Source organism: Antennarius striatus, chromosome 1 (assembly GCF_040054535.1).
Source record: "Antennarius striatus isolate MH-2024 chromosome 1, ASM4005453v1, whole genome shotgun sequence".
In the NCBI taxonomy this organism is placed as follows: Eukaryota; Metazoa; Chordata; class Actinopteri; order Lophiiformes; family Antennariidae; genus Antennarius; species Antennarius striatus.
In genome coordinates this window covers 24,944,342-24,971,212 of record NC_090776.1, presented here as the reverse complement: position 1 = coordinate 24,971,212, position 26,871 = coordinate 24,944,342, and the positions used below count along the sequence as shown (strand labels likewise).

General features: G+C 38.7%; 2 protein-coding genes across 2 annotated transcripts in view; one reads left to right on the top strand and one right to left on the bottom strand.

Moving 5' to 3' along the window:
- The window catches only part of igf1rb (insulin-like growth factor 1b receptor), a 48,370-nt gene extending 35,346 nt beyond the window's left edge, over positions 1 to 13,024 (bottom strand). Inside the window, exons 1-3 of the mRNA XM_068309883.1 lie at positions 12,768 to 13,024; positions 12,117 to 12,234; positions 5,559 to 6,125 (exon numbers count right to left, since the gene is read on the bottom strand). Coding sequence (XP_068165984.1) covers positions 5,559 to 6,125; positions 12,117 to 12,207 — 658 coding nt within the window. The 5' untranslated portion in view covers positions 12,208 to 12,234; positions 12,768 to 13,024. The remainder of the gene's footprint in view (positions 1 to 5,558; positions 6,126 to 12,116; positions 12,235 to 12,767) is intronic.
- A 5,166-nt stretch (positions 13,025 to 18,190) lies between these two features.
- On the top strand, positions 18,191 to 26,595 carry ap3s2 (adaptor related protein complex 3 subunit sigma 2). The gene is made up of 6 exons (XM_068319673.1): positions 18,191 to 18,375; positions 19,442 to 19,533; positions 21,311 to 21,422; positions 22,643 to 22,714; positions 23,886 to 23,993; positions 25,554 to 26,595. Exons 1-6 carry the CDS (start codon positions 18,307 to 18,309, stop codon positions 25,677 to 25,679), a joined length of 579 nt encoding a protein of 192 aa, XP_068175774.1. The 5' UTR covers positions 18,191 to 18,306; the 3' UTR covers positions 25,680 to 26,595.
- Positions 26,596 to 26,871: the final 276 nt, after the last annotated feature.

The following is a 26,871-nucleotide window of genomic DNA, read 5'->3' as shown; positions in this document are numbered from 1 at the left end:
AGGGGTTGGGGACCACTGAACTAGAGCACAGAAAAACTGAAAGAGGAGAAAACAAAACTGAGTGAGAATGTGCAGCAGCTGCATTAATGTTTTTAAAAGTCTGGTTGGAATGGGGATCAATGAAGCACCTGGCTTTTTATATGTTTGGGTCTACAAACAATGCAAAATGTTCCTCAATAGAGGCAAATGCTCAATGTTAAACCGTAAAAGACAATTCAACAGTCCATGTCCACTCCAGATGCCTCATCTCAAAAATGTGATGAGAAAGCAGATATATTTGTGGTCCAGTACAGCAGAGTACCCAATAAAATATAAGTAGAAACCGCTAAAGAAAATACTGGTTGACATTGAGAAAAAGCATTTAAAAATCATCTCAGATTAATCTCTTTAGATGCAGCAAGAAGTCAATATGTACTGGATCTACTACATCCAAAATGAGAGAGAAAACAGGAGAGGAGAACCAGGACTGATTTCACAACTCTCTGCTGGACTTCTCTTAGCTCGTATGTGTTTTCTTGCTGGACAGCTGATGGTGTGTTGTCTTGATGTCAGCTAAAACACACAGTTTCACTCAACTACTGCCACAAAGCATTTATCCCAAAACAGTTTCAGGAACTAACATTGCATTTTATGCTTTTATTTAATATTTCCTTCATTTCCTTCATACAGTATACTATATACAACTATCAGTCACTGAAGTGTGTGCAGTTGCTGCCACCAAACCAACTGTGGAATGTATTTTAGGCACATAGATTTTTATAAGGACAAAAAAAGTGAACTTCAAGACATCGACATTTGGAGGTTCTCCCATGAAAAAATCAATCATTGCCTCTCACCTGATTCCTGTTTCTTTCTCTGCGCTCATGCTTTGAAATTACTGACCATTTGTCCAAGTATTTCTGAGCCTTTTAACAACAGGAGATAATCATATGAAATTTTCAGGAATGACAAGCAGCCTTAAAACCACAACCACATCCCTTTTACATCCAGTCTATGTGTTATGATCATCTTCTTCTCCTTTCGGCTTTTCCCTTCAGGGGTCGCCACAGCAAATCGGTTGCCTTTCACAACTCAGCATCCTTCTACCAATATATTCACTATATCTCCTAAAGCCAAAAAATATACCCAACTCTGAGCAAAGTTATCATGAGATACATCACAGTTTCAATAATGACACCGCACTGATTTAACTATTAATTGAAAAAACTGCTGCCACCCTGTTGCTGAGTTGTTTCTTCAATGACACTGTTATTATCAGTCTCCTATTTGTCATGACAGTAGAGCCAGGTCATGTCGAATTGAGAGCTTGTTGTTTTGGCCTGTATTTTGCCAAACAGTTTTTCTAACTGTACTGTCAGTCGTTTGCACAGACTTTGCTTTGCTTGGTTTACAATAGAGTTTGGGGTGCCCCAATCCTGAGATTTTGTGAATGAATGGTTTTACAGGGGAATGTTCTTGGTATTTCCCTTCAGAGCTGTCCTAACTTGACTGCTGTAATCTGCTTCTTCACAGAAAATATGTTTGATTCAGTTTCGGGGATGCAGTCTAGTCTCTGTAAAAAAAAAGAAAAAGAAAAACAAGAACCAATGGAGTTAAAGACTGCCACATCCCGCGACACCTCTGGATACAAAATTTTGTCATACCGTGTTACCTCCACTAATGACAGCAGGTTTGACAATTGATCAGTAAAAAGACACTTTAATGTTACAACTTGGGAAAAATAAATATAGGTCATCAACAAACAGAATGGGTAAAATTGAAGACTGAGAAGGTCGGGACAATCACAATCATACTCTAGCTATGACTCTTCTGTGTCAAAACAATTTTGAATTTTTATTAACTGCAATATACAGCAATAAAGTTATTCTTCAAAAAGCAATTGATTCTGATAAGGTCAGTTGGAAACTTGGCAAGTTTACATGGAATGCCAAATTCACTTCATGCAATCTAGTTTTGTTATTTCAGAGCTTCATGGGAGAACAGAATGTTCATTTGTATGGTCCATTGTCCCATCAGGAACACACTCAAATCACTATGATCCTAAATCAGCATACACTGACAAGGCAGGTGTAGCAAATTAATCCAGCGGCAGGCTAAGCAATAACTCTGAAGACAACCCTTCTAGTTGAAGTCAGGGGTTGACAAAAGACAAAAATTCCTTCCAGTAAATACATCAAGACCTATTTAGAGCTTTAATGATGTGCTTTCATCTCTTCAGACGATACAAAACGCCAGAAAAACATCCCCCGCGCTGTTCAATGTGTGAGCGCGTGTGTGGGGTTGTGTATTTGAGAGAGCGATGGAGTCATTGTGTTTGCTTCCCAGCATGCATGGACATCGGACTATTCTTTAAAAGAAGCCTGTGAGTTATGAACGAGACAAAGGACCTAAACCAGACTCCAAAAAACAAACGAGGGAAGTAAACATGAGGGAATGCAGCCAGTGCCACCTCGAATAAGAAGAATCCCCACTTTCCCAGAAAAGCAAACAAGCTTTGAACACTCTTTTCTTTGTAATAGTTTTACGAATTAGTACAGACTGAAAGCATGCCCTTTATACTAACTCAATGAAAACAGCCTAACACATTTCCCCTCTGTCATTTATTGATCTGAGGAATGACCGGGTCTGGAAATAAAATGCCTTTGAAAACAAAGTTACCATTCATACCAGCACAGGAAGCCTGTGAGCAAACCACACATCAAAGAACAAATCCCAGATAATATCTCTGAAGTTTAATACAAGACATTATCCAAAGAGAATAACAAGCATCAATATATGGGTCAGACTTTCCTACAATGAGTAGATGTTAAGTGACAAATATGAGACTTCAATATTTTTACTGTCACATAGTCATGTCACTAAAAATACATGTAAACAGCCTGTGTTTCCCAAACTTAGACATTGGTGGACCGCCCAGGTATACTGTATTAATGGCCCCTTAAGACTGACCCTCCCATCTACTGACATTGTTTATGCTCTGAACAGAAACACAAAGACAAAGTCCTTGGCAATAGGAGTTTCTAGTAAACGCAATAGAAATGCAGGCTCTTCTCTCTTTTAGGCCAATTTCAATCATATGCCAAGTGTTTTCAAATGTTTCAGGCTATGTCATTAACAATAAAGATTCACATGTATATCACCTGCTATTAAGGAAGCTGATCCGTGGGTGAAAAATTTCAAAATGGAAGTCGTTTTTTTTGTGTGACTTCATAAGAAAGTGTTGTCAACACAGCAGATACAATACAGTGTGTGTGTGTGTGTGTGTGTGTGTGTGTGTGTGTATTATCTCTCTCTCTCTCATATATATATATATATATATATATATATATATATATATATATATAATATATACACACACACATAGACACACACACACACCGGTATATATATGACCATCATAGTTTTGTCACATTTCTTTGACTGACTGCAACTGCTATGGTTTTCTATGTACAATAGCTCATAAATGTTACCCATAGGTAACATTTATCCATAATAAACTATACTTTACACTATGCTCGAGTGAGGTGCCAGGTGGATGACCACTGCATGTAAAGGATTATTTTATTTATGTTTCAAGAAAATAACTATCCTTATCTCGCTGCATTAAAACTGACATAAGTCATTTTAACGCCCTTTATAGCATGAAGTCATCATCTGTGACTACAGCGACAGGTTGATTTTTCTCTCACACACTAAAAGGCTTGCTGCAGACACTAAACCCACACACACATCACACAAGAGCAGCTTCCTTAAAGCAGCGGTGTCACAGCTGTGGGGCAGAGGGTTTTTAAATACAACAACAAACAATATAACTAAAAACTCATAGAACTATCAAATGCTATTTATTTTGATAGACAGCATCAGTGCTGGAGGATGTACAGATTCTGCCCTAGGTTTAAAAACCTGCTACAATAGGTGTAACAGGTTACATTAGGTGTAACAGGTTTTTAAAACTGTTCACTTTCAAATGTATTCCGCACACAACTACAGGTTAAAACTGTATTTCCTTATGGATTAATCTGCTGAATTTTCATTCAAACTATTTGGGGAAACAAAGATTATTTTGTTCAAATGTAGTGAGTTTGAAGTTAGAAGCTATTAAGAAGAACACATATTATCATGTGTGAAGCTACACTTAGACCAAAAAGTTAATTTGGGACCCGGGTTGGAGCTCTGTTAGCAGCAGCAGATGGCCTGGCAGTAAGAGAAAGAGTAGTAGCAGCAGCTGTTAAGCACCAGTACTACTAATAGAAATGCTACTAGCCCACACCCTAGCTGCTGGTTATTCAAAATGTTAAAAACAATAATCAATAATAACAAACGTAGTAACAAAAATAAAACAACAACACAACAACAAACACAACAGCAACACATCATGTTCTTCACAACAGCTTCAAAGATCTGGATGCTTCGAATGAAATGTCACAAAAACTGAACAGCAAAAATTCCAACATCTAATTTAATTACAAGGAATTACAAGCTTAAAAGTAATACAACTGCTACTTGTCGTTACACTTGTGGTGCACAAGCATGCAGATGAAGACACAGCGACAAACAGAGCTTCTTGTGGGCATAGCAGGTCGCTATCCACAACATGACTGATTAAGTCAGGATTGGCTGAAAGCCTTGCTTTTTATTGTGACCTCGCCACAATGTTTTCTTGCTAGCTAGAAAATGGTAACCAGTGAAGAGCTCTAGCTTCCATTCAACACCCCCTCCATCCATCCAATATGACAGTAACCCACAGAGCTGAGCAGGTAGATCTGTGCATACAGAGATAGCTGAATCTCTGTGTTTGACTCTATATGTGAAAGCAGTGACAGTGTTTATATCTGTGTGAGTATGGACATCTTTTTCAGGCTGCGTCTGTTCCGTTCTATGTCACAAGACTGAAAACATCAACACGCTGAGTCTGCAGCAAGGCGCCAGTCACCAGGGAAACAAGTCAGCCAGACACAGACAGTCAGACAAAACACATCCCTTGACAAGTCACTGAAAAAGCTGCATTGTAAACACACTATTAAAGGGAAAGTTCACACCCACTGTGCACGAAGGAGTTTGATTCATATCTGGAGCTTTTTTAACTTTAATCTTCTTAATTTAATTCACTGTTTAGGTTGATAAGAGATTATAAACTGCACTTTCACCACCCCAGCAAATGCCACAGAACAGCTGAATTCATACGTTTCTTCAAGAGAAATGTGATGAAACAGGTAATACATGTTTTTTTTGTACGTAAGAGGTGGACAGCTGAAAAAGTGAAATTTTCTTAAATCCAGAAAATGTTGCACAACAACATGGGCTGAATAACCGCTATCTAGGCCTTTCTTCTTGTTTCCAAAACTTGGATAGACCTAAGCTGCATTACAGTAAAATCTGCAGACAAGTCAGTCATGCATAACACCTTCCCTAGCTACCTATCATCCCAGGTAGAAGACCAGCCGTTCATCACGTTCAAAACTTTTCATCTACACACGGAACCAAAGGAACAATCTGCATGATACATTTGCAATTTAAATAGCTGATGAGTTCTCATGTGTGACGGACAGTCAGCTTACCTTTCTGGCAGTAGTTGGAATTCCAACAGCGGTAGTTGTAGTTGTTGTTGAACATGGTCTTTCTGCACTGAGGGTTGTTCTCCATGATACCTGGACAAATATCACTGCACTCCTTAGACTGCTTGTTTCCAGCGATGTAGTTGTTGAACTCTGCATCCATGATTAGTGACCAGTCTATGGAGTCCAGGTAACAGAGCTCGGGGTTCTTTTCGATACGAATGGCGCCACGGGTGATGTTCCTCAGGTTGTACAGGCCTATGTCCTTTAAGCTGGTCATTTCAAAGATCACAAGAGCATTGTTGTAGAATAGGTTTCTTCCACGTATGACAGAGAGATTGGGAAAGAGAGTGCTTAGACTGTCGAGGCCAGACACCCTAAACAACAGCAAGTAGTCTGTGATCATTGTTAGCTTGGGAAAGCTGAGGTAGCGGAAGACTTCCTGGTTGATGTTGTTGTTGTTTTTGTCACCGATGAGGAGGATCTGCAAGTAGCCCTCTACCACTGTGCAGTTCTCTAAACGTCTGAATTCACTGATGTCATTTCCAATATCAATGCTGGGACCGCAAACTACAGGTGGAGAGGAAAAACAACATGGTTAGGAATCAGAATCAATGAAATTCAACAGTAGCATCTAACACGTCATTTAAACAATTCTTGATCATGTCATTTCTGTATCCTTGGTATTGAACAGTTTTGCAACCACAACACGAGTTTGTTAACTTAAGCAGGAAAACAAACTAAATACCTATAGTCCTGTAGTTCAAATCACTTGTTTTCATAGGTTAATCACAAAATACCCGTTGAACACATGCATTGAATAAATGCGTGTTTAACACATTAATAAAAAGAAAAAACCTAATGTCCTCCATTTCTTAAATATCAATATTTAAAAAGGAGATTATTCAATCAAATATTGACACTCAAGTACGCTTGAGCTGTATTATTATTGACAAAACCTGTTTGACTTGCAATTATCGTTTACAATACTAACTAAACCTTCTGTGATAAAGTCAACACTTGAGTCAGGTTCTGTTCAAGCACAGAACAACAGGGCAGCAGGGTTTACATTGATATGTCTTCAAACTAGCATTGTTTGTGTCAAGCTAATGTGACCCCAAGTTTGGTTTCACTGTTTGATTTTGTTAAGCAATCCCAACACAAATATATATAAAGGCCAAAAAACTATTAAAAAGAGCAGTCTACGTGTATGAACTATCTGTAACATGAACATTTATCTATTATATTATCATGTAATGAATCAGCTTATCAAAGTAGAACTAAATAAAAAGCAAGGGCTTGAACAGATTTTGCAGGATTTATTCCACAGAGACTTCAAATGCACGTATAAAAGGTAACTACTACTATTACAATTGTTTTATTGACATATTGGCCTAAGAACGAACAGACAAACCAAAATTGCAATGGTGCTAAAACAGAAAAAACTGCATCAAAGGTCTCCTCACTAGAAATACATTAAACTGTCACAATCTTTTCAGATCATGCTATCTAGTGCCGAATTGCAAAATAACCTTCCCTTGACATGAATTTGCCTGGGATATAGAACAAACTTCCAGACAACAAAGGAGAGTTTGATGTAATATTTATTTTACTTTGCTATTTATGTAGATATTTAGATCATCTTAGTCTCCGATTTTATTTTGAAGAAAAACACACTGACCTAAAACAACTAAAAAGAAAAGTCTCTTGGAGTAGAGGTGAAACGTCTTGAAGCTTTTCCTAACAGTCCAGTTGACTTTACTTAACACCGAAATCTACCATGATGGATGACTGAGAAACCCATTTAAGAAAGCCAAGTAATTCTCTGTAATTCTGTTCAGATTATTCGGTAAATAATCAGAAACAACATCAGAAAGCTTGATTTACAATCATGGTGATAATCGGTGACAATGGGAGGAGTATTTGCCTTTCTTGCATTTACCTTTGCCTGTGTCTTTTGCTGTGAAGAATATTTAACTTATCTGCACTATAAGGCACATCTAAAAGACTTTAATTTTCTCAAAAACCAACAGTGCGTTTTATAATCCAGTGCGCCTAATATACTGTATATATATATATATATATATATATATATATAAACAGTTTTTTAAATAGGCCATTCATTGAAGGTGCGCCTTATAATCCAGTGCACCTTATAATGCAGAAAATACTGTACTCACAGAAACATGAAGACTATTATCACACACCAATACCAGGAGAATTTAGACTGTAAATGCTAGAGAGTAATGAGGATTGGAAAATTCAACCCAACAGCAAGTTCGTCACACTCCTCTTCTTTGATACTGGTCTAGAAACTTTTACGGTATGCATGCGATGGAGAAAGGTTTGAAAAAATTGCAAATATTTTTTTCAACATTTTATAATTACATTTGTGCCTCCATTTTATTGCATACAAATAAATGCATTCTTATTCTTAAAGAAAAGCAAATCCTCATGCTAGACCAACATGCTGCACGACCAACAGGTCGTCGCCCTGTAAACTAATAAAATATGTTAAAGTACAATAAACTTATTGTACTTTAACATATTAAAGTACAATAAGTTTATATTGTTATTTCCTAATAAATTATTTTGAACGTTACAGACAGTTTTTGTTATTTCCTAATAAAGAATTACTTTGAATGTCGCAGACAGTTTTCTCAAGGCAGGATGTAATGAAATCAGTTAAAGAGAGTTCTAATATAAAAAATTGTAGTTCCTAAAGATATGTGGTGTTCTGTTCGAACAAATAATGTCACTGAGGTGGAACAAAGTTGAATTTCCAAAAGAACACCATGAACATTTCTGCCGGCAATGGAAGTTTCCCTATGACCTCTCAACATGGTTTGACAGCACAGTACAACAGGAAGCATCACATTATTAAAAAAATGTATTGTACGTTCTCAGAAAATAAAAAAAACTATAATGTTTAGTCATGAGATCTAATAGACAGTAATAATCAACTGTTTGCAAAAACATTAAAAATAATTTGTAAATGTTAAATTATGGCAGAAATATGGCCAAATATTACCACAAAACCATGTTTTCAAAAATCAAACAAATCATTGTCAAACATCAAAAAATCAAGACTGTCAAGCTAGTATTTTGTGATGAAGTTCTGCTGCTCTAAACCTAACCATAACATCTTCAACAGAGATAGTGAAGCACTATTAGTGACACGGGATCCTGGATATTGTTTCGATATGGACTCAAATAGCTGGATCCAATGTCAGTAACAAAGGGATTATCTCGTATAGCATCAGAGTTTTTATAAACTGGGTATGAGCAGTGCTACTCTCTCATTTATGTTTGCTGCTCAACGACTACGTACTTTTTCCACAGTCCAGTTTTAATCTCATTAACATACATTTTATAAAGTTTCCTGTGCAAGACTCACACCCTTCCAACATAGCCACTTGCAGCCAATCATCGACTCCTTTTCAGTCTTAAACGGATTAACGGTGTGTAGCAATTCGTATAAAATGAGATTTTATTGAGCTACAATCACAAAGGTAGAATTACATAGAAAGTGTCAAATTTCAATATTTACATTTACAGAATACATTTCAAATACTTAGGGAGTGGCACCAAAAAAGAGAAAATACATAGAATTAAAAAACAAAATGAATTTCATCAAGATCCATTTTAAATTTGCTACTCTTCCACCAAAAACCAGTGCTGAACAATGACTTGAAATATCAAAAAAAATCAAACAATAGAAAATCAAAATTTCCAAATCGCAATTAGCGTAATACTAGACAATATGTCACAACACACAATTCTAAACAACGCATTACCATACATAATCTTTAGTTTTACTTTTACTTGTATATTTTTTGTGCAGATTGTTCAGGACTATAAGAGCAAAAGCATGTTTTACCAGTTAACTTTTTCATCCCTCACAGTGCACTAAAGCTCATTGTTTAACGTGCAATACTTTGAATGTAGCAATTTTAATTGGAAAAAGTTTGGTTCTCTATATTGCCACTAAAAAAATTTTAAGAACTGCAAGCTTCATAACCAAAACTGCTGAGTGTTTACTTCTGGAGTATTTGATGAGCCATTCTGAAATGTCTTTGGTGTTATTTGAAGCCAGCGTTGTGTTAGTATGATGGTTACATCTTTCTCTGTAATTTGCTTGGTAGTGCACACTGCGAGCAGCCCTCATCACACTGCATTCCCGTTACTACAATCCCAACATGCAGAACTTTAAAAACACACGACTTGTGTTGTTACATCACCACGGCCTCAATGCTTCACCTTCTGTGGCCTCACTTTCACGCCAGCATTGACATCTTTCATGGGAATTGCTCATGACCTTGCTTGTGAAGATACAAAACAAAAATTTCTGATCAAATGAGTGTCTAGTGCACCACTGGAGTGAAAATACTGTTAGCAGGTGTAGCCGCTTAACACCCCGCTCCTCATGCACAGACACATTTTAAACAGCTGAGTCCACAAGCCTATCGGTGTTGCTTTGATGAGCCTCCACATCACATATTTACTTTTGATAACCGTTTCCCAGCTGGTCGCAGCACCCTGACTATTCTCAGACAGTCAGAGGAAATCCACTAAGAGCACCATTAGACAAGACATAGGAAGTTACATGTTAAGCTGATACCTCATACACTGCAACTAGACAGCAACAAGTCTTCTGATTCCTTATTTCTGTCCCATTATTGACAGTCGTGACAGTCACTTGGGGGGCAGGGAGACATACTTATAAAGTATTTTCCACATGACAGGTGAAGTGAAATCTCTATTGACAGGTAAAACTTGTTTTAGCTCTGCAGTATTAGAACTAAACCTGGTTAACCCAGACCAATGATAACTGCAGCCCTTTGGTCTCAGCTGATATAGTAAACTAGTAGGAATGCTCTGAGTTTAGCCACACAAGGCACCTTTAGACAGCTCCACACCGGAGGGAGAATAAATGTAGAATTTCGATGGGAGAACCTTTCTGCTGCTCCCAGGTTTGTCCTGTGACCACCGGGGCTAACAGTAAACCCCATGACACGCAGTTCACAAGCTCCTCACTCTTTCCAATCAACAGAACTTAGTCTGTTTTCGTTGCGAATGTACTTTGGCTTGTTCTATTTTAAAACCCAGACCCTGGTTCAAGCCCCCACACTACCCCTCCCAAACATGTTATAATGAATGGGATGAATCAGGAAACCTAGTTTACAGTATAGATGGAGACATGGAAAATGTTTAGATGGCGACACATAAAAAGACATTCTGAATAAACACATGAGCTGTAAATTGATTAAAGTGAAATGTTTATGAGCTGATAGAAAGTATGATCTTCATGCTATACAGCAGCTAGTCCTTACAAATTATCCTTACTTTAACATTCACACAATTTTCTTTCACAGTTCAGAGAAGTATAATTTAGTTCACTGAATTATTTTGGACTACAATCTAGAGACTCAGTGCTTCTGGACATCTTTTCAGGATGGGAGATAGTTGTTGAGCCTGATCAACTCCTGAACGAATCTCCAAGGTCAAAGTAATCAAAAGTTTGTGTCTTAAAAGGAGAATTTGTTACTGTAATTTGTCAAAGAAAAACACATTAAAAATTCTGAATAAAGAGAAATCAATAATGTGATTTCAGTCAGTCTTAACAAAGAAATTCCCCGCAGACAAAAGAATACCTGAAAGTGAAAGTCAAGACTATTCACTAATGCCCAGCCTACACATCCCACTGAAAGTCTGAAACATGAGAGGATGACTAACGAAACTTCTTATTTCCAAAATTAAAAGTAAACATGAACCTACCATTTTTATTGTGCTTATTATATGATATTTTTTAGTTCACAAGTTACCAAATCACAGAATCACCTTAATTCTACGCGACCTACATCCGTTAAACAAAATACTGTGTGCTCTTAACTTTGTATAACAATGTGAACTCTACCAGCTGAAGCGACATGAATAACTTACAGTACTGCTTGCTTTCTCACTTCAATACGAATACATCAGATTTAAGGATGTCAATTAATGTGAGCTCAAATTATCGGAATTGCACAAATCAAATGTTTTTGTTGGAATAACAGACACTTTTGACTTTTCCCTCATCAAAAATTCAACAAATTGTGACTCAGAGATGACAGTGTGGTATGCAAAGCATATACAGCTTGACTGACTCTCACTTATAGTTGACTCATCCTGATGTATTTACAGACAGTGACTAATTTATATGATTTATTTCAAAGCAAAGTTACAACACCACAGCTATTCTTTCTAATTTAAACAGTCGAACTCATCCAGACCAAGTTAACTACACGAATTTTCACTACTACAAAAAAAACTATTCATTTTTTAATTTTATAATAATTACATATCAACAAATCCATACAGTATTTGAATAGGAATTAATATCTTCTACTATCATGTAATCACATAACTACATCCTTATATGATGTATTTCTTAACCTGTATAAGAAAACTCTCTTTTTTATGTATATATGGTTACCAATAAATACAGATCCTTATCCCTATCCCCGTAGAATGCTGTTTGGAACAAATGTTTGTGTAGTAACGTGGAGCAGCACTACTTACTCTCTGCTGTGGCGGGCCGGAGGCAGGACGACAGACCCAGCATCAGACCCCAAAACAAGGTCAAGCGGTTCCTTCCCGTTCGAGACCCCATTCCTGGATGAGTAAATCTTCCAAAATCCTGTAAATAAGTATGTCGTGGGTGAGGAACTGTATACAAAACCTGGTCAGAATTATTTAAAGTTTGTTTTGTTTTTGTTTTGTTTTTTTTTAATCTCCAGGCTGCACCATCTAGCTGTTAGCTGGCTAATAGAGCTAATGGCTACTGCATACAGGCTAGCCGGATAGCTCTCCCACGTTTTTTTTTTTAATGGGACTCCAATCAAAGAATCCCAGATATTTTTTTTCACCCTCTAAACCAGAAAATATACGTCCACAGTATTGTGGTTTAGTCATGCCAAAAACTACACCGCATTGATGTGTGAAATATAACAATTGCAGCTACACTGGCGGTGGGGATTCCTCCGTAATCTTCTTCACACTCCATATCTAGTGGAAAAAACGTTCAACGTCCCGCTGCTGTAGGATCCACGGGAGGCAGAAAACAGGTCAACCCGTCTTAAATTTAGGATGAAAAGAGGCCGTGTGTGACATGTACTATGTTATTAAATAACTATACAGTGCCTGTGAGTGTACAATACAACGGCTACTTACGAATTACCCAGGATAAAATCTGGTTTCAGACCGCAGCAGCCTCCTTCTTCTCCTCCTCCTCCTCCTCAGCCTCTCATAATGCACACACACGCAGCGTTGTTGTGGTAGCTGTAATTCACCTTCATATCAACGGAAAATTGAGTATTTCACCTTACAGCTCCGGGTCAGTTTAACTAAATGTTTTAGCTAATGGTCGTTGTTGATCAACAGCCGTAAAGGAGGCATATTTAGATAGAAAATGGTACAGGTACATAGTCTCCCCCCGATCTGTCTGCAGTCTGCCGTGTTCACTATAAACACGGCGCCGTACGCAGAGATCGTCTCTATTTGAGAAGATGAATCACTTCAGCTTCTGCCCCGCCTTCCAGTCTGTGACGGTGCGTGTCGCTACTGCAGGTTGGACAGTTACCATAGTGACTGATCGGCCTTCTACTCATCTAGAGAATATCATCCTTATCTTTTTGTTTAACCATATTGAATGTAGCATAAATTGCCAACTCTGACGTGGCGTCTACCTACTCTATCATTTTCAATGGCAAAGCATGGCTTGTCACGGTTTTATTTTTCTTTCTATGAATACCAGAGGCTGAGGTTTAAATAGTGGACCAGTAGTCAGTAAACACAATTGTTCACCAGTTTCATGAAAGCATTCATTTGTCCACACAGCCTGCATAGTTACCAACGACATTCCACAACGTCAGAACAGCACGCAAAATGTGTATAGAGTGAGATATCAGAGCACCAGTTTCTTCTCTGATCACAGCCTCAGAGACTCCGTTTACGACGCGGTGCGAAGGAAATCCGGGATGCTGATCCAGGACCAGGGTTGTTTTGCGCCTCCAGAACACACGACTGGAGGCGCCCCATACAAAGATGGTGTCTATTTGCGACTGCTGTAATTACACTCTTAATTAGCCACAGGAGTGTTTTCAATTTTAGGACTATTTAATATGTTAGGCCTGTCAACACACGTTTCTCACGATATTTTTTTTTTCTTTGCCGACAAGGATATTAATTAACTTAAACTTGTTTACAGTGTGTTTTTTGAGGGAAATATTTGTGACATTAGTTGTTCCTTTATGGTATGCCACGAGGATGTTGTCAATTAATTAATAAAATGAAATGACACTCAGGACAACACATATAGCCTCTTAAATTGGTAGCGCCCTTTAATTAAATAATGTATCAAAAATCTAATCATAATTTTGAATCATAGTTTTGGTGTAATCCTGTAAAAAATCTTCAGCCTCTTTTGCAGGGGCAACGACCGCACTTTTTATAATACTTATTAGTCCAATCGATACTCTACAATACAATTACATCAAAATTTAGTGTATATGGATTATATTCACCGAAAAATTGTTTTTCAAAAAAAATTATGGAAGTCATTCCCTCTAAGGCGTCCCACGTGGTCTAGTCTTGAGGAGCTCGCTGAACACCGACTCATGCGACATTTCAGCCTGGAAAGGAACCAAAATGCTGCCATCTGGCGGGGAATGGTAGCAGCTGCTGATTTCTAATCTGCAGTATAATAAAAAGATAAAAGAATGAGAGAAACGTAGAAACTGTGAAAATATCGATTCATCCATCCATCAACCACTTATCCGGGGCCGGGTCGCAGGGGCAACAGTCTTAGGAGGGATGCCCATACTTCCCTCTCCCCAGACACCTCCTCCAGCTCCTTCAGGAGGATCCAGAGGCGTTCCCAGGCCAGCCGAGAGACATAGTCCCTCCAGCGTGTCCTAGGTCTTCCTCGAGGTCTCCCCCCGGTAGGACATGCCCGGAACACCTCCCAAGGAAGGCATCCAGGAGGTATCCGGAACAAATGCCCAAGCCACCTGAGCTGGTCGAGAACCATGGCCTCAGATTTCAATGTGCTGATCCCCATCCTGCTCACGTCACACTCAACTGCATACCGTCCCAGTGCACGTTGAAGGTCCAGGTTTGATGAGGCCAACAGGACAACATCATCTGCAAAAAGCAGAGATGAAATCCTTTGGTCCCCAAACTGGACTCCCTCCAGATGCTGGCTGTGCCTAGAAATTCTGTCCATAAAGATTATGATTCTTTGTGGAATCTTGTGAAAATATAATCATGTATTTTTTCTTTGAATATATTATTATATAAATGGATGCACAGGATGTACTGCAGGTCCAGTAATGCCGACATTATTGATGCTTTGTCCTGAAACACTAAAGATAGATTTTTTTTTTTTACCCTTGGTTCTAAAACTAAGATGATAAAGAACATCATACTACTGCCTTGAGCTTAATATATATGGCGAACAGTTAAATTCACACATACATATGTGAGTTTTACACATATTGTCATCTGATTTTTTCTTTATTTGACATCCAGACAGGTACAGTTGCAATAATTGTTTTATGTCTTAACCCCAGCCTAAGAAAGTGATCAACCAGCAGCTTTTGATGCTCTGAGAGAAGCACAATTAACAAAACCATTCATAGAAAAACCCCTGACAGTGTTTATTATCCCTATAATTACAGACTGCTTTTATCACATCACAGACTAGAGCACAGAAGCATTATTTGAACGTTGCACATTACCTCATCTCTGGCAGACAGCATTCAGCATCCGTCACATCCGTCCAACAATTAGCACTTAGAGAAAAAGTTCACATTAAAAATGAAGTGAATATCAGTGACCACCCAAGAGTCCACATACAGTGAGTCACCCACTAACAAGTGCTCACTGTACCAACCTGACCTCCCTGTGCCAGAGAATGTTGTGCCTGTCCACTTGCATTTGTTAAGTCCCTATTAAAGTCCCCATGAAGGCAGCCGACGGGCCCACCTACTTCGACTGGCCTGGTGGAATCCATTCTCGCACTGCACTCATGTGGAAATAAGCATATTTACCACCAACGGGTCACACATGCTAATGAGCGTCTGTTTGTTTTCCACTGTGCTCATGCAGGAGGAAGGGAATTTAGAGGGAAAATAATAGATGATATGCAGACAACAGCCCGGGTGGCTGTGCAGCGCTAATGAGGAAAAATGTAGAACAGAGAATTAATGGATATGAAATCAGAGCAGGACATGTGGCCTGACATTTCGATGTTGCTGAGTCGTTCACAATACAGGATGTCAGTTGGCTTGTTTTGAAACTAGTGCTTGGGTTGTCGCTCAAGAGACCCCAGATATACTGACTGTAGACCACACAGCAACAAGCTTTTATCTGATGAAACCACACCTGACGAGTTTGTTATGAAAGAGCTGTCTATACCTGTTGCGGTGTGTGACCTATATTGATCATGCAGTGAGTCCTGATCACAAAAGATATTTTTGTCAATCTGTATCTTCCCCCTTTTAAATTAAGTTTTTGTTCAAAATATTTGGTCTTTATAAATAACAAAAACTGTTGTTAAATTATACAGGTGTGGTTTTTGGAAACCACCCCCACAGCAGATCATATACTCTCAAAGTTCTGTCCTGAACTGTTGTTAATGTTAAATTCTCACTTTGGAGCCATACATTTTAGTTTTTGTTTCTCCAGCTCATTTTAGCCCACCAATTCATTCTGCTGTACTACCTGATATTTTGTTAAAGTAGGAAAAACACGGGTGTCAATAATAGCACAGGACTGCTGTGTTCTCCTGTAGTATCCCAATGACTAACAACCCAGTATGCTGCATGCATTTCAATAATCAATAATAAATCAATAAGCTGATGATTCACGCCTGTGATTTTCCTACCTTACATATCAAGTAGTCTTTGTTGAAAAAAATTGTGACAAAATAAAACATGTATTGTTTTGTGACACTGGAGTCATTTCAGAAAAATACTTATCTCATTTTCATCTCATTGGCCAGAGACTTATAAATGAGACGAAATGGAGAATGTTAAGATTCTCTATGCGGGATAGACAAGAAGTATCATTGTTTTTGAGTGTCTGATTTTTTTCTCCCTGCCCAACTCCCTTCTGAAGTGTGGAGAATAAATTCACTCCTATTACGTTTATCATTGTATCAGTAACTGCAATCCCTTTGCAGACAGCACTCTACAACCTGAGCCTGAGTCAGGAAAGAGTCCCAGTGATGTGGAAGACATCCTGCCTGGTTCCTGTCCCCAAGAAATAGACTCCATCAGACTTAAATGACTACCGACCAGTTGCCCTCACATCCCATCTGATGAAGGCGCTGGAAAGGCTGGTCTTGGCTCACCTGAGGCCACAGTTGACACCCTCCACAGTTTGCTTATACCAGCCCCATTTGAGGGTTGACGATGCCATCATCTACCTGTTGCAACAAGCTCACATCATCTGGATGGTGGGGGCAGCACTGTGAGAATCACTCTCTTTGATTTCTCTAGTGCTTTTAACACCATTCATCCACTGCTGCTGAGTGAGAAGCCGTGGGGAATGGGTGTCAACACCTCCATTGTCTCCTGGATCAGCGACAATCTGACAGGCAGGCCACAGTTTGTCCGTCTGGGCAGTGTTCTGTCCGACGCGGTGATCAGTGACACAGGAGATCCTCAAGGGACTGTATTGTACCCTCCTCTTCACCTCATACACAACTGATTTTCAGTATAACTCCGAGTTGTTCCACCTGCATAATTTCTCTGATGACCCTGTATTGTATGTTGTGCTTTCTAAAATAGTCATGCAATGTCAGAGAATTAGCCAACACTGTATATAAAAACTATACATCCTTTTTCTAAAAACAAACACACACACACCCGAACAAAAAATGAAAACCAGGAACACACTACAGAATGCACTGCATGTGTTGTTGAATAAATGGAAGCCACAATTTATGCTAGAAATATTCACGTTTAGCCAATTACATTTGTGGCCTACACGGTATGTCAAAACATATTTTTATTTATGTCATTTACTACCTTAGTAGTTTTGATCTCTATTCTGGTTTTGATGTTATTTACATGTTCTATGAGTCACAACCTTAATCACCATATCAACAAGGGGTTTCCAGTACGCATAACTGTATACTGCATGCTTTCAACACATTCCCGTACTTCTACAGCATTCCCAAATCAGCACATGGTATGTACATTTATTTTATTGTAATACAGATCGTAGTGAAAGAGGACATGAAGGTAGCTGGTGTGAGAGAAGAGGATGCAGAAGACAGGGTTAGACGGAGGCAACTGATTGGCTGTGGCGACCCCTGAAGGGAGAAGCCGAAAGGAAAGGAAGAATACATTTTTGAACGTACACGCGAAGGAACTCGTGTTTGTGTCTTTCATCTGCATTGCAGTCGCGCCCGGACTGTACCTGGGAAAGGCTGCAGAAACCCTGCAACCTGCAACGGCGGACGAAGCGGTTAATAATAATGAATGAATGAACGGACGCGACTGAACTCGATGACCTGCCGGAACCATATTGGATGTGTTTGTTGGTCGCACACTAAACGCGGTAACACAACCGGATGTTGATTCAAGTCTTCCGGCAGCTGTAAGAACGAAAGGCGCTCTAGCTAAAGAGATAATCACGTTCAAGATCTTGATATTTTAACTGTCACGTTATATTGTTGTATTGATAAGCCCAAGTAGTAGACATGATTAAAGCCATCTTGATATTTAACAACCACGGAAAACCAAGGCTGATACGATTTTATCAGTATTTTGTAAGTATTTTTGTTATTGCTTTTTGGCGATTAACATTTGTTTTTGCCCTGTGATTTTTTTTCTTTTGCTAGCGGTGACTGTATAGAAGGATTGTTGTTGTCCCTTTGGTATCAATCCTACCTTAACTGTTCAGTCACCAAGAACAAGATAGATGCGGTGACTACAGTGTAATGTGTGTCAACGGCCTAGTTACGACTCAAAGAGTTGGTTGCTGCTAGTTTTGAGTGAAGAGCGATAGTGTATCTCGGAATATTTTAATTTCATCTTCCTTCACGTTCAGGTTAACATGCCTGTGTTGAGATATATAATCCTAATCAGTATAAAGTGGAAGAGACTTCATACATACTAAATCTATAACATTTATTCTCTGTAGAAATTCCTTGTAAACAATGTATGGCTTTATTAGTGTAATTCGCTAGTTGTGACTACAGGTTAAAAGCTAATAATAAGCTAATAAGGCTTTTCAGGAAAAAAAACAAAACAAACGAAACTGAACACAGGGAGTCATAATAGCTTAATTTTATTTAAGTTTTCTCTAGAGTGATACTAAAGTGTATCTGTCATGCATCCGGAATGAACCCCACCTCTTGCCTGTAGCCAGTTGTGATTGGCTCCAACGACACCCGTGACCCGTGACAGCGGAAGAAGCGTGTTTGGAAGATGAATGAATGAATGTTTAAAGTACAATTGTATACAGTTGGATAGCTATTCTTTGTAACTGTCCGAATTTTTTTCCCCCGTTTATTCATACATGGATGAAATGAAAAAAAAAAATTTGCACGGGAGCCTTTCACAAGGTCAAAACAAAATATGATTTAATTCATTTAATGTTTGAAAATGTAGCCACAAGAGGACACAAGCCAGTGTCTTATTGTGCCGGTCCCAAGCCCAGATAAATACAGAGGGTTGCTTCGGGAAGGACATCCGACGTAAAACTTTTGCCAAATCAAACATGCGAATCAAACCATTTGATATTTAAATAATTGTTTCTTTAGAGTGATTTTATTTACCGAGCATGAACTGCATTTCCTAGAACAGTTGTATATACTGTATGTTTTGCTGCAGGCAGAGGATATGCAGCAGCAGATAATTCGGGAGACTTTTCATTTGGTATCTAAAAGAGATGACAACGTCTGCAATTTCCTGGAGGGTGGGAGGTAAGTAAAACTGCTCTCATTGTAAGAATAACACATTTTCACAAGAGAGTACATTATTGATCCCTGGAAGGGAACTTCTTCCCGACATTGCTACCTGAGGAGCAACACTCAGCCCCTAAGGGACTTGGGAAGCAAGGTGTGGTTAAGTACCGTATTGGCCCGAATATAAGACGACCCTGATTATAAGACGATCCCCTCTTTTTCAAGACTCAAGTTTGAAAAAAGAATTTTTGAACGCCAAATTTAATTTTTATACAGAAAAGGCCATTCAAAATTACTTTCTTATCAAATGTTAGTGATTGCCTTCATTCAATTAGACATAATACACACTAAACAGTCATTCTGTTGTTGTTTCTCTAAAATTATTTGTCTCACAACAACAACAACAAAAATCCATATTCTCTTCTTATTACCACTTTTCTCCAGATTGTCACTACGTTTCTCCATTTTGTGTTATCTCTTCTCTTATTTTCTTCTCTTTTCTTTCTTACCGCTATTTTTATTTTTCTTATTCGTGACAGGGGTTTGCTTTGGCCTGGGGAGTTAAGTTCAGCATTCGCTTTAAAGATATCTGGCGCCATCTACCGTTGTGAATGGGTATAATGTCTAGACCCCGAATGTAAGACGACCCCCACTTTTTCAGTGTTATTTCAATGCAAAAAACACCGCCTTATATTCAGGCCAATACGGTATATTGCTCAAGCATACTCTGCCATGTAGACTGGGGCTCGAACTACCAACCATCCTATAAGTAGACAATGCTCTTAAGCTACAGCCACCCTACTGAATACTTATACTACGTTTTACGCTTAAATTCTTAAATTGTGTTTGATTGTGGAGTGACACACAATTATAAGAAAAACGTCTGCATCCTCAAATCCATAATAGAACAGAACATCCCCCCATTATTTAACTGGTTGACTGCCTTCATCAGTACGATGTTTAATTTAATTTACTTGTCCCAAAAAAAAAACCAGCTCAGATTTTTGATTTTTTTCCCCCTCACAGGTAATTTTGTTTCCAGAACAGTGAGCGAGCCCCATGTAGAGGCAGCATGCTGTTAATGACATTGTCTTACTTTTTTCCTACCAGAACCACAAGCTGAAATTAAATGTTAATGTAAGGAGGAACGTGTGACAGTCTGAATTGTCAGGAGGAACCTACCACTAAAGAGTATCTTCTCTCTCTTTGTGTGGCTCTGCATGAGGAGCAGTTAATTTCTAGGTGTTTGATAGCTGATAACAATATTCTCTGAAACGGATGCAAAATAAATACTAAAAATGCTGACATTGGTCACCAATCTGCCATGTCCTGAGTGTGAAGTAAATAAATGGTATTTAGTTGGATGTACAGTACTTGAAGTACAATGTTATATAACCCATATTCATGAATGATATGTTTACATATACTGGTACAAGCTCATGCTTTGTGCAGCAGTGATGTTTTTCCATTTTTGATAATGATACAGAGTGATTCAAAATTGTTTCAACGAAAAGCCTAAATTAATGCTATAAGTTTTTGTAGTGGAATGACATTTTTTCAGAGCTTACTGTAAGCTTTGGGTACTTCTCTCGATTTGATGAAGTTGTCCAGCTGACTGCAGATGCAGCAGCAGGTATTTGACCAATAGAGGGAGGCAAAGCCAAGGAAGTGAACTTTATATAAAGCATTCATGTACTGTATTTATTTGTCAAATTTAAATCTGGCCCCAATGCATACATGACAGAAAGCTACCCTTTAATTTTCTTCTAAATTAGTTTTTTTTCCCCCCTTACAGTCTCATAGGTGGCTCAGACTACAAGCTGATTTACCGGCACTATGCAACTCTTTACTTTGTTTTCTGTGTGGACTCATCTGAAAGTGAACTTGGCATACTGGACCTCATCCAGGTCAGATTTGTTTTCTACTGCTTTATTGTGGCATTTTTGTGTTTAAAACAATATTTCCCCCGTTTCACATTAACCCCCTGCCATGCAATATTCTAGCCTAGGAAGAAAACACCTTTTCTCTCCATTGATGTAATGAAAAACATTCTTTCCATACATTATGCTGCCTTCATTTGTTGTGGAAAGCATTTGAGATTTTTCTTTTTTCTTTTTTTAATTATTTGCCTCCTCAGTGGTTTGTTTCAGTATTGCTGATCTTAGAAATGAAACCTGCTCTGCTGTTGAAATCTTTCTAAATGGGGCAGATTAGAACTCATAAAATGGGAAAGAAGGAAACACTGACATCAGAGATACAGATAGATAAAATAAAGTTATCTTTGGGAGGGCTGATACATTATTTTTATCTGAGCGCTGCTTCACATTGCGCCCATGGGGACATTTTGTTGTACTTGTAGTTTTGGCACCACATGAGAAACATAACTCATCCTCACACAAAATAGCTAGTGCCTTAAAATGTTAAGCAACATCAGTTTTATCTAGCAAGCGAGTCAGCATGCTCAGTTCTTCCACTCATCACTGACGTCAGGAAGTTATCATCAGAGTCCCTTACCAGCAGTAAAGGGGAATTTTGGCATGCACAAACAAGCACATGTTTGGTGATAAAGATGGGATTTTACTGTGACGTACTTTGTTATGCTCTGTATCAGAAATATATCCCTTACACTACTTTTTTCTGCCTCATTGCATTGAGCACACCAAGAAATTATATAAAAGTGGGAATACTATAAATAAGGCATTTGTGGTCAAGACTCCAGTGTGTTAGTCGTACCCTGAAATCAACTTGCTTTTGGGAATCTATGCTATTAGTAACGACCTGTATCATTTAGTGATGACAATTTCCTTGTAGTGTTGAGCTCATATGGATCTGCATTAAAACCAAAAAATTTTGGATTGATCCAACTGTATCACCTCACCCTAAGTGTAGTCAATACTGGTCTAAATTTAATCACCAGTTTTTCCTGGTATGTTTGATGTTTAAGTCATTCCGCCAATGGCTGACTATCTTCAGATTTTCATATCATCTTTACTCAGTTAACTTGTAAGAACTGCCACAACAGCTTCTTGACATAGTCCAGAATTTGTTATGTACTTAAATTAAATCCAAATGTCGCCGTTTGATATTTATTTGAAAAAATGTGACATTTGTCCAAAACCTCTTGCAGGTGTTCGTAGAAACGCTTGACAAATGCTTTGAAAACGTCTGTGAACTGGACCTCATATTCCACATGGACAAGGTGGGTTGCAGATCGGAAGAACCTTTTCTGTTGATTAATTTCTGTTGATTTTCATTCAGTGAATTACCTCACAGTTTTGTAAGGAGGTTCACTAATCAAACCGCTATATTTCTGAATGAGCTGCAGAGTAACTGGCCCATTTTCCATTGATCCAGCTACTTTTCAGGAACTGCTGCATTCCTGTTATCTGTTAAAACAACATTTTAACTGCTATTGCCTGTCATATATGACTCCAAGAAAAATGGTTTGAAACTACGTAAAGCTCTGTCAGGATCAGACTGCAACAATGCCTCCTTTCTCTCTGGTCCTGAGCTGGAAGTGTTGCTGGAAACTAATCGGCACATCTACGGCCATCTTGATTGAATTTTCTCAGCAGGAAATTGATGTCATGTGGTGCAGCGGGGCTTGGCCTGAGGAATGTTCCAAGATGAACCTTGGAAATATTTTGACTAAAGAGAAAACCTTTCACTGTCAGGATGCTCCCTGAGTGGAACAAGATCGAACACATAGCAAATAAGTATTTTTTACACAAAGACAGTTTTAAAATAGATTTACATGGACATGACAAATTTAGGCCATTTCAGTCTTCTAATTTCTTTCTGTTGTGTCACTTCATAAAGAAAATGCTGCTTTAGTTCAATATTTTATGTCTAAAGGGAGCATTTAAGAATATGGCTTTATGGAAAAGAATAATTTTTCAAAGCAGTTCCTGTTTTATTCTTAACCTCAAAGTAGGGTTGCAATAGAAGAGGGACTCATGATTCTCAAAATAATTTCTGCCCACAAGAATTTACAAATTTAACTTTAAGAAAGAAGTAGGATATGTTGCCCAGAAACACTTGAGAGCTGTGCTCCAGAGAGGACTGTTCTTTTTGTCTCATGAGTCATCTGTAATGAACACAGATTAGTTGTATTCCTAGACGAGACAGAATTACAAAAATACATCACAAAACATCGCACTGCCTCAAATAGTGCCATCTGATCACAGCTGGTATGTTGTAGAATCCAGTTTGTATTGTCAAGTTTTCTTTCAGACACCATTCACTATTGTCTGGCATTCTGTAATGTCCTGTAAATGTTCAGGACCTTAACCGACTGAACTTGCCAAATACTGGGGTACGTGTGCATGTGTGTGTACTTGACTGTATCACCTGCTGTGTTGTGTTTGTAGGTCCATTACATCCTGCAGGAGGTGGTGATGGGTGGCATGGTGCTGGAGACCAACATGAATGAGATCGTAGCACAAGTCGAAGTGCAGAACCGCATGGAGAAGTCAGAGGTCAGTCTGTTGGCCACATTTACAGACCATGTCAGTGTTTTTGCTTGTTTTAGTCCATAGAGTGATTTGTGTAATCCTCCTCTAGTGTTCTCATCTTGCGTGTACATACCTCAGATTCTCAAATAGATGAATGTGATGAATCTGAATCCGAGGACAGATTATCTTCCTTATTCTTGCAAGAACAAGAAGATCTTGCACTATATCTGAGAAGAAGACTGTGAGAAAAAAATCCCACTTTTGAGCTGCTGTGAGTTGATGAAGAAGGAATCTGTATATGAAAGTGATATGTTAACGTCTTTATAAAAGTACATGTGGATGTGATTACTTCTAACTCAAATTCGAAGGGAAGTTTACACAATACACTTATACTATTCTACTAATCGGCCACTGTATTACGTACACCATGATAGTGCTAGGGTGGCCCACATTTCCCTTCAGAACTGATATCATCCTTCATGGCATAAATTCAACAAAGTGTTGGAAATGTTCCCCAGAGATTTCAGTCCATACGGACACGATGGCATCACACAGTTGCTGCAGATTTGTCAGCTGCACACCCAGAATTCAAATCCGCCTTTCCAACACATCTCAGAAAAGCTCTGGTGGATTGAAATCTGGTGACTGGAGGCCAGTGGATTATAGTCTTTGTCATGTTCAGGAAACCAGTTTGAGATGATCAAAGCTTTACGACATGGTACTTTCTCCCTGCTGAAAATGGCCATCAGAAGACGGGTACACTGTGCTCACACAGGGATGCACATCAATAGTGCTCAGGAAGGCTGCAGCATGTCAATGATGCTCATTTGGTAAGAGGCCAGATGATTGCAGATAGAATATCCCTCACACCATTACCCAACTGGTATCACCACCAATCAAATCAACACTCATTGTTGTTACTGTTATTGTTATTTGATTTACTATTTGCCTTTCTATCAGCTCAAATTAGTCTGAACATTTTCCTCTGAACTTTAGCAACAACAAAGCATTTTCGCCCATGGATCTGCTGTTCAAAAGACATTTTCTCTATTTTTTGGGCCATTCCCTGTAAACCGTAGAAATGGTGAAGTTTGGAAATACCAGTCGATTAGCATTTTCTGACCAACACACCAGCCTGGCGCCAACAACCCTGCAAATCATTTTTCTCCTTTAGTTTGACTGCAGCTGATCATCTTGACCTTCTTTACAGGATTAAAGGATTGCATGGAGGTGAACAGTAAAGTGTACAATGAGTGTATTTTTTTGCTGCATGAGTGTTTTTATATAATGAATGTCTGTACAATAAATATTAAGCGGGTCTGAACTGAAGTTGCTAAAAAGTGAAAAAGCCCATTTTCCACAAATGTTAATCCTTTTGTAGGTTGCTGTTGAGCAGTCAAACGTGTGTTGTGCATATCTGTTTGGAAACATGATGTACACTGGGAACAAACTAAATTGAATTTGTGACATTGTTGGTCTTAAATTCGTGACATGCGTTTGAAACTCTGCATCGTTCCAAAATGCCTTCTTTCTTAAGATAAAGACAAAATCAAAGGTGTTTTCCTTATTGTTTTATTTTGACAGGGTGGGCTGTCGGCGGCCCCCGCCCGCGCTGTCTCTGCCGTGAAGAACATGAACCTACCTGAGATTCCCCGCAACATCAACATTGGAGACATCAACATCAAAGTGCCGAGCCTCTCCCCATTCTGAGTAGCATTCCAGCGGAGCTCACCCCGCGGGGGTTGGTGTGCTACCGGTGCAGCACCCCTTCACTCACTCCTGTTTCTAATGTGGAGAAAAGTTTTATACATCCATCATGGAACCGCAACAGTTCATTTTCTTCTCATCTTTTCACATGGACAGATAGGATAAGCTGTAGTGTGTTTTAGAGTTCTGCTAGAAATAATGTACAGATGACGAGTTAAAAGATTTGCACAATAATGTAAAGTTAATTTGATAAAGCATCAAGGGTAATACTAATATAAGTGTATTTTATGCTCCTCTTGCTGTGTTTTCCTTCCAGTTGATTTCCACCTTTTTCCAATAAGAAAAAAATCTGTCAGTCCTGTGACCGTTTCCCTGCCCTACACCTTTGACTTACATCAGTGGCTGTCTCATCCAAGGCTTGAAAAGGCTTCCTGACTACTGTGAGCTTTCTGAGTTACCTCAGATTGCTGTAATAAAATCCTTTGGCATCTGCATTGGGCCATAATTCCTCAAGCATATCTGTATCCCGTGTAGTTTGAGCTTCGATTCCTCTGCTTGGCACTTTTCACGGTTTATTTTTCTTTCTCTGGTATATCGTGTCTGAAATCGCTGTGACCTTTTGAACAACACTTTTCTCCTGAGTGCGAGAAATTGTCCCGTTCAGTAAGTGTTAAAGATATTCGAGCAGATTTTTAATGTGCCGTGATAATATCTTCTTGCAAAACTCATTTTAAGAGGCTCATTTTCTCTTTTTTGTGTGTGTACTTATTTGTATAAAGTATTTTTGTGTCTTGCTGGCTGTTTTGTAGTCACGTGTGATTGGACTTGGTTATTTAAACCATACGCTGCTCGGGTTTTTCCATGTAGTCCTGCTGATTTCCTCAAGGAAAGAGGTGTCATAAATATTCCTAAATTAAAAAAAAAAATCAACTTCAAATCCCTTTTGTGTTGCCTTTTTGTTTAACAGCTCAGTTCAACTTATATTTTTCCTCCTGATCAATAGTTTGGCTGTGAGAACCCAGCATCTGATGCAAATCTGATGGTTCAGACCTCTCTGAGGCTCTGAGCTCTTGCTGCTCAATCACAATGAGTTTGCAGCTTTGTTGATACAACCACATTCTTTCAACCCCAGTCCTTTCCAGTTTTAGGGATTTTTTTAGGGAGGGAAGTCAAGGCAATTGTTCCCTCCCTTCAT